The 15,418-nt window shown below is 48.8% G+C and overlaps 1 protein-coding gene across 1 annotated transcript in view; it reads left to right on the top strand.

Annotated features, from left to right (window-relative positions):
• Positions 1-12,852, top strand: part of MLLT6 (MLLT6, PHD finger containing) — an 84,468-nt gene extending 71,616 nt beyond the window's left edge. Inside the window, 12 exon segments of the mRNA XM_033168110.1 lie at positions 3,913-4,097; positions 5,107-5,149; positions 5,152-5,223; positions 6,324-6,390; positions 7,029-7,168; positions 7,930-7,975; positions 7,977-8,116; positions 8,973-9,061; positions 9,494-9,846; positions 11,255-11,363; positions 11,849-12,205; positions 12,731-12,852. Of these exon segments, the coding sequence (XP_033024001.1) occupies positions 3,913-4,097; positions 5,107-5,149; positions 5,152-5,223; positions 6,324-6,390; positions 7,029-7,168; positions 7,930-7,975; positions 7,977-8,116; positions 8,973-9,061; positions 9,494-9,846; positions 11,255-11,363; positions 11,849-12,205; positions 12,731-12,775 (1,646 nt within the window). The 3' untranslated portion in view covers positions 12,776-12,852.
• Positions 12,853-15,418: the final 2,566 nt, after the last annotated feature.

Raw genomic sequence — 15,418 nt, 5'->3', positions numbered from 1 at the left:
GTGCTTCGTCAACACACCCATTGCGTGCGTATTTGAGACTGCCGGGAAGCAAGGCACTGTAAAAAAAAAAAAAAAATCCCCACCAGCAACACCTTCCTGGCAGTGACACTGATGGCAAAGAAGGGGGCAGCATCAGCAAAAAAGGGTTAAAGGGGAAGGAAGTGGGAGGCCCGGCCTGGGCACAGCTGACTTGGCATGCTCTTATCTCTGTGCAGGCTTGCTATTCAGGTCACATGGACAGATGAGAGGGTGGAAGGGGAGGCATAGGAGGCGTAGCTGAGCTCGATGTGTCATTCCCTGGTAAAGGCCTTTTGCTCTCATTGCTTTGGGGCAGGGGAGGGGCCGGTAGAGAGGAAGAGAAAGAGAAACCAGGATGCAATTATTTCTCAGGGAGGAGCTGCTGCAAGCCACACACCTCCCCATAATCGTAACCTCAGGCCATACGGATTTCCACCCCCCCCTTTCCCTCGCTCCCTTGAGTTCAAAGGAAACAGCCTTTTCGTGTGAGGTGGGTCTGCCTGTCAACCCGTAATCCAGGCCTACTAAGGGCGAATTCCCCCCCCCACACATCTTAAGCAGAGTGTGGGAGCCGCAGCCAGCACCAGCTCCCTGATGAATGAACTTGTTGCGATAGGTGTGTTGCAAACGTGCTTTTTGTTGTTGTTGTTGTCGCGTTCACACATTACATTTTCGGTGGCCGACAGCAATGTTGCAAGTGTGCACTTAGCAGGTGCAAGTGTCTAAACCAGAGCTTTCCGAACTTTTCATGTTGTTGGCTCACTTTTTAGACACGCATCATCTTGTGACATAGTAATTCAGTTTTATTAGCAAACCGGAGGTTAAACTAACCCCTTACCAGCCCCAGGAGGAGCGCTCACATGACACACCTACATAATCTAGCTGACACACTAACGTATTGTGACACACTGTTTGGAAAGCTCTGGTCTAAAGAGTGTCCCTTAGAGTGCCGGCGGCATCATCTTAAATACCTACCCATTTGCTACAGATATCTACCCATTTGCTAAATTTATTCTCTCCCATTCTCTCTCTCATCCCTTCCTGGTCCCCATTTTCTGCTTCTTGTGCTGGTTGCTTACCTAGGCAAGAGCCACCCAGGTGGGTGGAATGTAAATGTACCGTAGTTTCTCATTTGCCAATATGGAATCGAGAAGTAGGTGTGTTCTCTTCTCAGTTCAGCAAGGTGGCTGGGCTGTGGTGGGCTGGATCTAATAGCTAGAACAATATTACATCTGCAAATATTGAAGGCAAGATGGTTTGGTAGGCAGTAAGTGAAAAGAGAAGGTTCCTAAAGGTTTACTAGATTTTTGCCCTCCCACCCAAGGCTATTGCTACAGGTTGCTTCAGCCTCTTGTGGCTCAAAGTTGCGAGGGACATGCTGCAAGGATATTCCTAGGTGGAATGTGCTAACACTTGGGAGATCCCTGAAGCATGCACCAATGTCAAACATGTTTTTAGACACTTTAGTTTCTAGCATGGACAATTCGGGTACATGATGCATAAAAGTGGCCATCACAGGAGACCCTGGGACCCACCTCATTCTTTGAATGAAATTGAATCAGTTGGATGAATGCTATTGTGCATGTGTAATTTATTACCAAAGAACTAGTAGAGGGGCAGGTCAAATTTAGAACTCTCTTCAAGCAAGTGACTATCTCTCAAGCCTCGAGGATTGCAGACATGATACTAACTCTAGTTTAGGGATTGTAAACGGGCACATAGATTCCGCCTTTCCCTTGATCTGTGTTCTCAAGCACATGCAACGGTTGAAACTTTAGTTAAAATTAAGCTGGCAAAACTTAATTAGAAAAGCACTAAAAGCTGTCAGCACCTGAATAACATTTTTGATAATGTTTCCAAGTATAACAGTTTTTACCTGGGTCCCATTAATTATCAGAGCTCACCTTTTGTCCAAACTGCTGTATTACAATAATAGTACCCCCCCAAAATAGTTTTTTAATAGAGTTTTTTAATATTCAGGTTTTCCAACACATCACATACACTATCTTGTAGTCCTTACAGCAGCCCTGTAAAGTAGGCCAGGATGCAGCCCAATAGTTCAAAGTGTGCTTTGGGTGTATATTGTTGGGTTGAATGATGTGCATGCCAACCTCCTGGTTTGCAAAAAGAATAATAGAAGTGTTGAGTTAGAAGGGACCGTGAGGATCATCTAGTCCAACCCTCTGCAATGCAGGATTTTTTTGCCCAACATGGGGCTCGAACCCACAACCCGGAGATTAAGAATGTCATACTCTACCAACTGAGCTATCTGGGGCACCAGGGCTGAAACTATCATGCAATGTAATCCTATGTGTATTTACTCAGAAATAAATCCCACTGTGTTCTGTGGGGCTTACACCTGGCAAGTATGTTTCTGATTGTGGCCTGCATCTCAAGGCACAAGACCTGAGGAGCCAATCCCTGACTCCACCCCAGGAACTCACTTTAAAAAATAAAAATAAGCAAAATTTATAGACTGGCTGCTGGGTTGGGAGGGTGTGAAATTGACTAAGAATTACCCCTCATTTTTACTTGAGGCTACTCAGTTTTCAGCTTCCCACCCAACCTGCAAGGAAGTCCCCTTTTTGCAGACTGAGCTAGTATTACAGTGAAGATTTATGTATGGGGTCGGGTGGGGAGGAAAACAGAGCTTGCAGTGAATTCTTCAGCCGCAGTGTGAGCCTGGCTTTCTCTCAGCACAACTGAATTGGCAGACATGCATAGCAGTGAATCAGCTCTAGGCTAGGTTGTCATTTATGGCTCTCTGGCCATGGTTCATGCAGAATGTACCGGTAGTTCTTTTTCTAAAACCAAAACCAAAAACAAAAACCCAGCACTACAGAAATGTTATCCACTGTTTTGTTTTTGTTTTTAAAGGGTAATGGTGGTGGAATTGTAGAATCCTAGAATTTCCATTTACAAGAAAGGAGATTCTGACTAAACATCAGGAAGAACATTTTGACAGCAAGAGCTGTTTGACAGTGGAGTGGCTCTCCTCAGGAGGTTGTGGACTCTCCTTCCTTGAAGGTTTTGAAGCAGAGGTTGGATGGCCACCTGGATGGTTTAGCTGAGATTCCTGCATTGCAAGGGGGTTGGGCTAGATGACCCTTGGGATCCCTTCCAACTCTACAATTCTATGAGTCTGTTCCACTGTCAAACAGCTCTTATAATATTATTTTTAGTTAGAAAACTCTTCCTGGTGTTTACGCAAAACTGCTCTGGGATGGAGGAAAGGCTGTTGGGGATGTCAGAAGAGGCTAGCCATGCTGTATACAGCATCTTCTGGGAACTGTTTTGTTCTGCGATTGATTCTGGAGAGAAATCATTCCATTTGGGTTAGATGCAATGAGGGCATTTCCAGATCAGTCTCATTGCTCTACAAACTTACATCTGTCTTTGGCCTTAGAGTCATCAAACGAACTGGGCATTGAAGGCAGGAATTGTATAATTAAGTCATCGGTAATCTCATGAATACTGCCCAGAGGGTTTCTGTCCATTCCAGAAAGCATTCCAGACCACACTGGTCTGAATAGCTGGGGGAAACAATGTCATTTCCAGAATCAAAACATTGCGGTTTATTGCCTGAGAGAATGCCTTATCTGGATCCCACACATCAGGCACGTAACAGAGGTGCATTTGTTGTGTTGTGTGCTATGCTGTGCACTGAAAAAAAAAACCAGCCACAGTTGGTCCTGTTTTCTAAAATGGGAACAATACTGGCGTGCCCTAAAGGGATTGTTTTGGGAGGATGCAGAAGGAAAGGAAAGGTGGTCAAACCATCCTGAGAGAGAGGAGCAGAGGCAATGTGGGAATTCGAAACAAGCAGCTATAGACACCCTTTTCCTTGGTGCCTGGCCATCTCTTTTCAAGTCTTGCTTTCATTTCTTCCTGCAGGGATCTATACAAGTAACAAAGATCCGATTTCGCACGGAGGCGGGGTGCTCCGGACAGTGTGTAGCACTCCTCTCTCCTCCAGCCTCCTGGCTCATCAAGGCACTTCGTCGCTTCCCCAGCTCACCCGCTCTCCCTTCGCTAGCACCATCCCAACCGCCTCTTCTTCCTCCGTCTCCACAACCCAGGTAAGCACTTCAAGCATCAGTGCTCTCTAAGTCATTTCTGTGCACTGAGGGGGGGGGGTTCAGTTCCCAGTGCTTTGAGCCATCCACTCTGGCATGGGGCACGTTCTAAAGGACAACTGTGCTGGCTGAGGCTGATGGGAGTTGTGGTCAAAAAAAAACACTGGAGAGCACCAGGCTGGGGAAGATGGATGTGTGTAAAAGGGTAAAGAAGTTAAAAGACATCAAACAAACAGAAACGGCCTAGGGCTTGACTAAGTTCTGTGGAGCGTGATTTGTAAAATGTGAAGCAAACAATTGTGGCTGCTTCTCAGGGTTTGGGTAACTCCCAAGTCCTCGTTGTTCAGGCACGCTGCTCCTGCCGCTTGCCGATTTTGCTGCTCTATAGTGGGCCAACTTGTAATATGCAATACAGAAAACCCGCTAGCAAATAGCAATATTCAGTGGCTGGGTGCACTTTACCATGCTAGGCTGCATGAGAAATGTCAAGGGTGCTGTTCTTTTTGGTCTGCAGCCCTCACGGTAAATGTAGGCGCTCATTTTTATTTGCAACTTGTTCATTCATTAACTGGACTCTGAAACCACTGCCATCTCCCGAGTAAAAGCAAAACAGAAACGAGAATGCTAAGTGGTGAACTGAAGCAGCAATCCAGAAAGCCCCCTCACAATTCCATCCTGATGATGATTCAGCATCCAAAGCCATTATTCTAGTCTCTGGCTAATTTACATGCCTCCAGGTACCCCACACCACCAGCATCAATTTCACCTCCGTTTCCTGCAGAAAAACATGGTTTCATTTTAATGAAGTGTCCCTTCAGCCACATGAGAATGAAATGCTTTGGAGCTTCTTTTTAAGACAGAGGCCCAGATGTCTTCTGTCTGCTGCCTGTCTCTTCTGTTCATCCATTCAGTACCAGCCTAAACTCTGATCAGAAGTTTGGAAAAGACGACTCTTGAAATGAAATGGCTGCTTTTCTTTCCCCTTCTTCCTTTGTTGTCCGCACTTCTGCAGGTGTTCTCACTGGCGGGATCTACGTTCAGTCTCCCTTCCTCGCATATTTTGGAAGCCCCCTTACTTCTGGGCTGTCGGTCAATCCTCTGCTGAACCAAGCTGAAAGCAACCGGACAGGTACACAAACCGGAAAGTTTGAAATGATCTGATTATATAATGTCCTTCTGAAAGTCAAGGCCACTCTTGTCTACAAGGTCATCGCCTTCCATTCTTCCCTCTGCTGCTTAGTTCCAAACCCTTTAGAGATGATGAGGTTTCCACACACGAGGGGAACTGTGATGGGTAAGCTAGGGGGGAAAGCTTCACATTTACTCCTTAAAAAATGAAAATGAAAATGAAAACATGCCATTTACAAAGATCAAGCTGTTTGGTGTATAAGTACAGCAGGCAAGCTTCAGAAATATGACCTGGAACCCTTGGGAAATTATGTGCGCATGCGCAGTGAAAGAGAGAGACCATGTTATGGAGACACAGTGACTGCACTAGCCTGCCATCTGGTGGCATGTGGGAGTAACACCATTCCTTGAGACAGGAAGTGGTTGTGTTGTTATGGCTGCACTGAGCATTTTCAGTTTTAACAGGAAGGTTTAAGAGGCTTTGTTTTGAATCCACAGAAGGTGTAATACCGCTTAGTGTAGAATGTTAACTGTGTAACTATTGAATGTAGGGCAGTTGTGGGTATGCAGAAATAAATGGGAGCTGTGTTTTGAGAAACTCCAAATTGAGGAGAACTTAAGACTTATAAGATCTGTGATTATAATAAATAATATCAGGGTTGAATTCACTTGGGCAAAATTGTGTTAATGTAGCAAATCACCCAGGGATTTTGCAGGCTGATCTGGAGACGACGATAGACCTGCTTCTATAAACCGTAGTCTTCCCTTTTAAAACTGGGGGCCATTTTTAAAACAGCAAAACAGAGGCATAGGGAGAGCTAAGCTTCAATCCCTACTTGAAGCTTACTTCCCTAGAATATGCCTTCCCAGATGCTCTCTTTGATACTGGATGTGGAGTGTCCTTGGAGAAAAGGGCAAAGGGCAAGAGTTTTTAGGCTTTTAAGCAGCAGGTTTTAGTACAGAATCTGGGTTTGAACAAACAGTAGTGCTGTTGCATCATGTCTGGTCAGGTCTTCTGCCATATCAAGCATTTGGGGTGGTGTTGGGAGGTTGTCTGTAAATATATATTTTTTAAGCCACTCTGTATATTTCCACTTCCAGAAGCAGATTTGGAAGACTGTAATTTTGTCTGCCGAGGATCATCACCACAAGAAAGTCTTTCTTCCATGTAAGTTCATTTGCCTGAAATGCTGCACGGGGCCGGGGGGGGGGGTAAGAGAGAATGAAACAATGCACTGCTTAACTAGCAAGGGTAACATGAGATTAAAAGTAGTAGTAGTAGTAATAATAATATAATAATAATAATAATAATATCCAGAGATATGGTTGCACCACACAACAGACTAAAGGTAAGACAAAACCATTGGGGGGCATGACAGGGTAACTAACATGTTTCCTTTCTCAAATCCTCATTGCATGTGGAGAGAGTAGCTTTTCTGCGAAGATACCCTTGAATATGCAGTGCCTGGTGAAATTTCAAGTGCAGAGAAATGGCAGGGCAGGGGGTGTTGACAAGGTATCAAGGGTATCTTCGCAGAAAAGCTACTCTCTCCACATGCAATGAGGATTTGAGAAAGGAAACATGTTAGTTACCCTGTGGCTGGTGATGCCAAATAAGCAAAAACATGGAATCTTCATAATACATGCAGGATTGAACTTTTTTTTTTTACATCTCGCAGCCTTCCTTCCAGCTGACGTGGAGTTCTGAACATCAGACAAATGGACTTAATAGCTTGTTTTAAGAGGTGTGTTGACTGTCCTTCCCCTTCTGACGACACTTTTCCCGCCACCCTGTTCCCTCTGCAGGTCCCCCATCAGCAGCCTCCCCACTCTCTTTGACCAGACAGTATCAACGAGCAGCGGGCAGCTGGAAAACGTTCCCCAGGCTACACCAAACATTGAGCAGCTCCTGGAGAAACAGGGCAATGGAGAAGCCGGTGTTAACAGTGAGTCGCAGGAGACCTTGTGGAACTGGTTGCCTTTGCTCAGGGGCTAAGGATAGGGGCAAGCCTCACTCATGTATACTTCTCCCATCAGGTTATCTCCATTCTGCAGAAAACTTCCCCTGCTAAGGCTTGCTTGGGGGTGGGGAGGTGGCATTCTGATGCCATATGTCGACAAGCAAAGCAGATGCGCAGAGAAGAGGCTCCTCTCTTTAAAAATAGAACGAATGAACCACTTGTCCCAAACTGTTGGTTCGTGCGAATGTTGGAAGATCGGACCTCACATCTCTCAGACCTTTTGACCTCATTCCTGAACATCACGGAGTGTAGGGCCCCAGGTTGCAGGTGTGCTATGATGGCTAGAGTGGTGGGTTCAAACCATGGAGACCTGTGTTCCAATGTGTCCCCCAAGCCAAGAATGTTTTATGACCTTGGACCATTTACTTATTTCTCAGCCTACTTCACAGGGTTGTTGCAAAGGGGAAAGGGGCGGTCCTATGTGTGCTACCCAGCACTTCTTCAAAGAAGGGCAGGGTGAAAATATAATAGGCGAATGAATGAGGGCTCCTTTATGTGCAAATCAGAGGGCAGAGAATTATGGGCAGCCTGATGGCTTCATTGATTGTGCTCCTCACTTTACTGCTTCCTCCCTTTCGTGTATGCTCTAACTGTGTCACTGTTGTTCCCTCCCCACCCCTCTCCACTCCCGGCCCTTCTTCGTTGTCTCCTCCCCCCGGCCCCCTTCCCACCCACGTTTTCTGCAGTTGTAGAAATGCTCAAGGCCCTTCATTCGCTGCAGAAAGAGAACCGCGCTCCAGGAGCAGATCATGACTTTAGCGGCTAAGAAGGAGCGCCTGCAGCTTCTCAACGTCCAGCTCTCTGTCCCCTTCCCGGTCGTCACCACCAGCCACGGCCCTGCAGGCCAGGCCCAGTACATCCTGGCCTCCAATGGTATGGAGATGAACTCTCCCCTAAGCCCTGCCTGGCTGCTTCTTAATTCCTGACAAGGACTTTTTCCAGTCATGGCATCCCATTTATGGGATACCGTGCTTTTATGTCCCTCAACTTCCTTTTCCTTAATCTTAACTAAGAGGGTTTCCAGCTCCTCCTCCACAAAACAAAACAAACTTTATGGTTTCACCTTGGCCTTTTTTGGTTCCTCAGCCACTCTGCAGACAAGGAGAGTCAGAAATCAGCATATGCAATTATATATGGTGGTTTCTGCACATGCTGTAGAGGGAAGTGAGAGGCAGATGAGGCTTGTCAACCTGGGAAGGTAGCCTATCTAGGAGAAGGAAAACTCTGATCCTAAACCACCTCTGCCTTGCAAGTTATCTTTGAGAGAAGAAAAGGCTAAGGAGTAAACCCTACACAAATCCACGGTGAAGTCCCTAAGATGGTTGGATGGTGCCTTGTATGCCTCCTTCTGGCAACTCCTGCAGCCAAGCTGGTGCCAAACGTATGTTCTGCTGTCCTTTGGACCACATCAGTGAGGCCAACAAGAATTGTCTGGGCAGCCCAGGACCTCCAACACACTTGTACTTGGAGAGGTCACTTTGGTGCAGCTAATGCAGTGCCTTGACTTCATCCCTGGAGGCGCACTCCATTGTATCTTGAGACAGTCAGGTGGCAACAACCTATATATCTCAAAAGAAAGAGGCACAGACCCAAGACATTTAGTGTGATCCAGAAGCTCTTAGCCATCACCTTGGATAGGGTGGGCTAAGTTGGGCTAAGTCGGAGATACAAGGTGCTCTGTGCAGATGTCCTCTGGAGAGACTTTCCGATTTTCTCTTTTTCCCTCTAGCGTGCAACAGCGACCCGTTGAGTATCAGCAAGAGCCCTCCTTGCAAGAACAGCTTTGGCATCGAAAACTCTCTCTCCACTTCCTCCGAGGTACGGAGCATCTCTTTCCATTCTCCCCACTGTTGCTTATTGGAACTTTCACCCCCCCAGCCAGAAGCGGCTCCTCCATGGCAGAGTTGGAGTGCCATGGAGTGTGGCCGAGTGGCAGGCAGACCATCCAATGGGGAATATCTCCTGCAGCACCAGCTGCCATGAAATCAGTGGGAGCTGTGTATGAGTGTGGCAGCACCTTGTGGCTTCCATTCATTTCAGGGGCTGGCACAGGAGACCTCCCACAAGGGTTACACACACACACACACACTCTAGCTTGGGCATCAAAATGCCATCCCTGTTGCCAGCAGTTTGGACCTGGCGGATGCCTTTCCCTTTGGTGGGATGTGCTGGATTCAGTCACAGGCAGCCCCTGGGTAGGATCCCTTGCGCACCAGAATGATTCTCCTCCTTTCTCCTCCCTCCTCGCAGGATCCTCACTCCGGCTGCCCCAGCAGAAGCAGCTCCTCCCTCTCCTTCCACAGCACGCCCCCGCTGCCCTTGCTGCAGCAGAGCCCTGCCTCCCTCCCAATGACGACTGGGGTGCAACAGCCGCCGCCAGTGAATGGCTTGGCCAGGGCAATGGGGACTGTCCACGGGGGAGGCACCCCTGCCAATCACAGCCTGGTGGACGGTCTGCTCGGGAGCCTGGCGGGAGGGCAGCAGGTACCCATCAACGGCATCCTGGGAGGTCTGAATGGAGCAGTGGCCACCCAGGCCCAGAATCCCCTCTTGGCGCAAAGCAGTGGGCCCCCAAACCTGCAGCTCTCTAGCAGCCAAAGCAGGTAAGGCTCAGGAAGGAGGGGAGAAGAGGGAGGAGGGACAGAGGAGGTGGTTTGCAGTGCCAAACTCTACTTGGCCAGAGTTCTGCCACACGTTCCAGTTTCAATAAAGAAAAGCATTTTACTGGTGAAAGCTTAAGGGGAGATGGCTGTCCCCACCTACTCTGCCAGGTTCCCAGGCCTTTGGCTTTCCCCCACCCCTGCTGTTCTGGTTGGCCTCACATTTAATCACATGTGGTGTGTTTTGCGAGGTTTGTGGATACCTCTGAGCTATATCATCCAGGAAAGGCACAAAACGATGGAAAGGCATCAGTGATGGAAGCAGGAGATGCAGAGATGTGCACTCACCTTAAAGCAGGAGTGGGGATCAGGCGCAGGGCCAAATGCGGCCCTCCAGGCCCTCTATCTGGCCCTCAGAACTCCCCTCAAGCCATGCCCCTCAATCCTGCTTCACACCTAGAGTACTTTTGCCTGGCTGGGATGTCTCCTTGAACTCTGGTCTGGATGGAGGATGAACTTGCCTACTGCACAAACATAAAGCATAAGCCTGTTGTCCCGCCCACTCTTGGCCCTGGCCCTGCCCACTATTGCCATGTGGCCCTTGGAATGTTGCCCAACAGGGAAATGTGTGAAAAACATTCCCCACCCCTGCCTTGAAGTGTAGTCCAACCTGCAGTTTGGAAAGATCCAAACTAGGGCTACGTGCACCTTGCAGTTCTGTGACTGCAGGAATTATACCTGGGTGCAAGTAAAAGGGAAGAGAGTTTCTAACCTTTAAGGTGACCAAAGGGGGGGAAGGAGACAGAATAAGGGAAGCATGACAGCAGGTGAGCAAGACGCATGCCTTCTCTGGACTGCCAGTTTGTCTGCATCAACAAGGCCTGGTCTCTTGCCATAAGGCGGCGGGGAAATGAGCGCTCTCCTGGATCAGACGAAGGCCTAGCTAGTCCTGCATCCTGTTCTTACAGTGACCAACCAGGTGCCTCTATGGGAAGCACCTGAGGGCAGTGCAGTGAGGTTGTATAAGAGCCACGTGCACGTTGCCCTCCCATACATGAGGCCAGGTGAGGGAGCCTGCCTGGCATGCCTCCTAACGCAGCCAATTTTCAGTGCCATTGGAAGGTGGCAGAGTGGGAGGCGGGCAGATCTGACCCAGGGGACACAGTGAACCATTAAGTTCTTCTCAAGCCCTCTTTGACCCAAACAGCACTCCTCTTGCCTCAGCTCTTGTTTGTTTTGGGGAGGTTTAAGCAGGAAACTGCAGGTGTTACTTGGGGTGAAATTAGAACCAGAGGTGTCAGTTGGCTTTTCTGTCTTGAGCGCCAATGTTTTGAGGCGTGGCCCTACCGTTTCTGGAGATATCTCTCTAACCCACCCCCCTCGGCGCTCTGTCCCTCTTCCCTTTCTCCAGCATGGCTAGCACAAGCCACCTGACTGAGCAGCAGCAGCAGCTGCTCAGCCAGCATGAGCTCCAGCTCCAGCAACTGCAGCAGCTCCTGACTTCGCAGCCACTCAACCCGGTAAGTACCTCTGCTCTGGTTGGCTCCTCCTGCTGGCCCCGCCCACAGTTGTAGCAGGAAAGGGGGCTAAGCAGCTGATGAGGTGCCTTGGCTTCTTACACTTGAGAGGTAGGGGAAAGGCTGGGGTGGAAGTTCCAGGAAAGGATGAAAAAAGCCTGGATCATCGGGGGGGGGGAGGAGATTGGGGTGCGGAGGAATTATGAGAGAGGTTCATAACATTATGAGCGGTGTAGAGACAGTAGGCAGAGCAGTGGCTCTTGAACTGCGGGGTGGAGTCCCTGTGGGGGGGCACCTCAAGAAACAGATGAAATCCCATAGCGTAGGATCCTGATTCAGGCAGAGCTTTCCTTCCTGCTCCAGCCCATGACTGGGGTGGCAAACCTAAGTTATGGGAGCACTCCTTCCCTTAGTTCTACTCTCCTGTTGGCATGGAGGGAGAGCTGCCAAGATCCTTCTGCAGCTGACATTTGTAATTTTGTCCCCAGGAGCAGCAGGCTTTGGTATTCCAGATGATTCAACAAATTCAGCAGAAGAGGGAGCTGCAGCGGCTCCAGATGGCCAGCTCCTCCCAGCTGTCCATGACTGGCCTCGGGCCGGCTACCTCCACATCCCTCCTCCACTCCAATGCCCCTGCAGCTTCAGTTGCCAACAGCAACCTCCTGGCCTCCATTTCCCCTCAGCAGCTTAATCCGGGAAGTTCCTTGATGGCTTCCCCATCACTCAGCACCAGTGGGAACAGCCTGATGTCAGCTGCAGCAGGGGTAACTATCCCACCTGTCCTCACTGCACAAACCAACCCTTTCCTCAACCTGCAAGGTGACAACAGCAGCCAGAAAGGAATGGTGGGTATCAGGGCATCGCCTGCCAACAGCTTAGCTGCTGTGATGTCACAGAATGTTCACAGGTTTTCTTCCAGCTTGGGGGGAAAGGGTTAGCTGTGGAACGATCACAAAGCACATGGCTGCTTTGAGGAAATCTACATAATCTAGGGACAGGTTGGATTCTTTGAGAAGGAAATGAGGTGATAAGGGGTCTAGGTGAAGGGGAGATGAAGGCTGGAAATGCTAGTGGGAGAGGCTGTCTGAGACAAGGATGCCAGCAGCAGGGAGCTGAGCAGGGAAGGTGGCTGAAGGAAGGAGGGTTAGAGTAGACAATGAACTAAGACACAGAGACCTCAGAAGAAAGGAGTAAAGAAATGTGAAGATTTCATAGGAAATTGAAGTGGGCAGGTGAATGGCCTTCAGGCTTGCGGGGCTATTATTGTGGTGCATGCTGCAATTTCCTACATTTTTCTTTTTCTTTTATTGCTCTTTGACATGCAACTGGTTTAGACTGTCCTGTGCTTCTTCCTTTATCTTCATGTTTAGGGCATGAACGAAAAGGGAGGTGCTCCAGTTCAGGACAAAGGTTAACTTGGGTGATACCGGGCTGCTCTCTGCTATAGGAAAGCAATCTGTGCCTGAGCCACAGATCCCGAGACGTAGAGCAAGACTTCAGAGGGAGTCTTCCTGCCATGGGCAGAGCAGTGCCAAGCAAAGGTGCGCCAGGAGTCTACGTTCCTCGGTTCTGAGCCCGTCGTACTGAACCCTTCCAAAGGAGGCAGGTTGAGTGAACAACACCCAGCTCCCTTGTCAGCTGTGTCTGCGATGCCGCACTTATTTCACAAGAAGTTGCACTCCCAAGGCGAAACAGTGAAGCAGTCTGCTGATCAGATACCTGAAGACACCCCCCTCGAGGGTAGGATCAACTAATCGGACTGTTGCCACCTGGTCCTGGAAGGAATGCTATCTTTGCAGAGCAGGGCATTTTCCAAACCAGGGATAAGGAATCCAGCAAGGCGCAAGGCAGCGGAAAGGTCCAGCTGCGGCAACAGGGTGGAGCTTTTGAGGTCTCTGATGCACAAGATTTGGAAGGCGTTACTTGGAAACCCCACACAGGAATCCTGCAGTGAGAGCCTGGAGGTCTTCAGAAGTGCACACGGATGAGCCTTTCTTAGCATTTCTGCTGGGAGAAAAAGTCACTCGGTTCTCCCAAATCTCCCACAGCCAGGGGTCTTAAACATTGACCTGAAGGAAACAACCCCTCGCTTTCATGCTTGAGTATGACCCTTCTCTTCCATACCTTCAGGGGGCTTTGTTAGGTCCCCTGCAGTTAACAAGGCCATTGCAAACAATCAGCGCTCACCATCAAGGTGCTTTCCAGCCCCTCCAGAAAAGGACCTTTTTCTACTCCGTCAGACCAGCCACCCAAAAGCCAACAGCAAAGAGGCAGGGTGGAGACTTCATCTAAGGGCAGGAGCTGTTCCTTCCACCTCCAAAGCAGCTCCGTTCTGGTGAAGAACATCTTCCAGCCCACTCAAAAGCTCTAAGCTAAATCAGGTCCTAGCTGACAAGAGCATTGGTCTTCCCACCAGAGTGAGCCCTCTCCCATCTCCAGTTTGTAACTAGTTGCCTCTGCAAGGGCATCAGCTCCATTCTCCTTTAAGCATTTTTTAAAGGATGTGATGATGAGGGGAAAGTCAGATATCCTGAGGAATCCCACCCAGACTTGCCTCCATGTCATTGTGGGCACATCCCAGCCACCTCTTCCAATTTGCACTATTTTCAAACGGTGCTGGGCATGTGATGATGACCACAGGAACAGCCACTGCTGTTCAAGTTCATCTTTCCCCCCCCCTGTGTGTGTTTTGCTTTTGTTTCTTCTTTTTCTTTCCCCCCCATTTTAAAAAAATACCTGCCCCACAGATGAGTTGGATGCTTGAAATAAAGAGGAAGGGGGGGCGGGGAGAGAAATCACAGCATCTTTGCAAGATTTCATCCTTTGGGTTTGTTTCGTTTCACGTAAACAGATGTACCTGGCTCCACATTTGTGTGTGTGTGTGTGTGTGGTGTGTGTGTGTGTGTGTGTGTGAATTAGGGGTTTGGTGTGTGTGTTTTTGTTTTTTTAAAAAAATTCCTTCAACAGAAAACTACTGGAAACTGACAAGAGCAGCAGCTTTTCCACATGGAAACCAGGCAGCTTCTCATCATGGCAGCTTTGGCACTAATTAAGGGGCAGCTAGAAAACAGAATGACGCTTGACATTTCCCCACCTTTTCAGCAGAGCGTTCACAGACAGAAATGCCCATCAACATTATGCACTTACTGCTTGGACAGCAGACTCATCTTTGAAAGGCATCCAGGCCAGCACTTCTGCCACATTCCAGTTCAGTTTTGTCCTTCACTATCATTCTGGTGTGGATCTTCTTGGCTCTTGTCCAGCTGCCCAACTGTGGCCTTGGATCGCTGGTGTTTTGTTTTTGTTTTTTTTAAAAATTGTCTGTTTTTAAAGAAAGTAATTGCACAGATCAACTGTTTGATTCAGAGTTGGAAGTTGGGGAAGGACCACATTCAGCCCCTTGCCACCCCCATCCCTGTAAACAACTGGTTGGTGTTGTCCTCAGACTCCCGTTGGGAATCCGTGGTGCCACCAGGCAGCTGGGTTGCGGAAACAGATGCTCAGCCAGCACCTGCAGAGTTCCTCATCCAGCCACGCCAGTGGACTTTTGCCCTTCTAACTGGTTTGCGGTGGTATATTCTTCCCAGCCATACTAACTTTCCTCTTCCTGGAATTGCAGGCTTGACTTTTTAAAGTTTCCTGCCAATAAATGCTGGATTTGCACAATTGTTACCCACATACCCAGGGACTCCCAACTAAATTTGATTCAATATGCAGGGGGAGGCAGGAGGGAAGTACCTTGGGGTGGGTTCCTGAGGTGACCACGTGGAACTTCCCCTAAAAGAAGGCAAGTTGAAGAAGCACAAAGGTGAAAACAGGCAGATGTGAAGGGGCAAGTTCACAATCGGGAATGGTTTGGAGAAAAAAGGGGGCCCTGTAAGCAGAGGAGGGAAGGGCCAAGGCATTGGCTGGGCAGGAAGGGAGCACAAGGCTTCGTGCATAACGGTCAGGAAAGAGAGAGACCTGTACCTCTCTAGTGGTGGCACAACTACACAACAGTACAAGAAAAAAACATGGTTCCCAACCCCTGGTTCCACTCCTAACACTTAGAGGTGGGA

This window comes from Lacerta agilis, chromosome 14 (assembly GCF_009819535.1).
Source record: "Lacerta agilis isolate rLacAgi1 chromosome 14, rLacAgi1.pri, whole genome shotgun sequence".
Classification (NCBI taxonomy): Eukaryota; Metazoa; Chordata; class Lepidosauria; order Squamata; family Lacertidae; genus Lacerta; species Lacerta agilis.
Note: the sequence above shows the minus strand (reverse complement) of the source record. Positions and strands in the feature narration are given on the sequence as shown.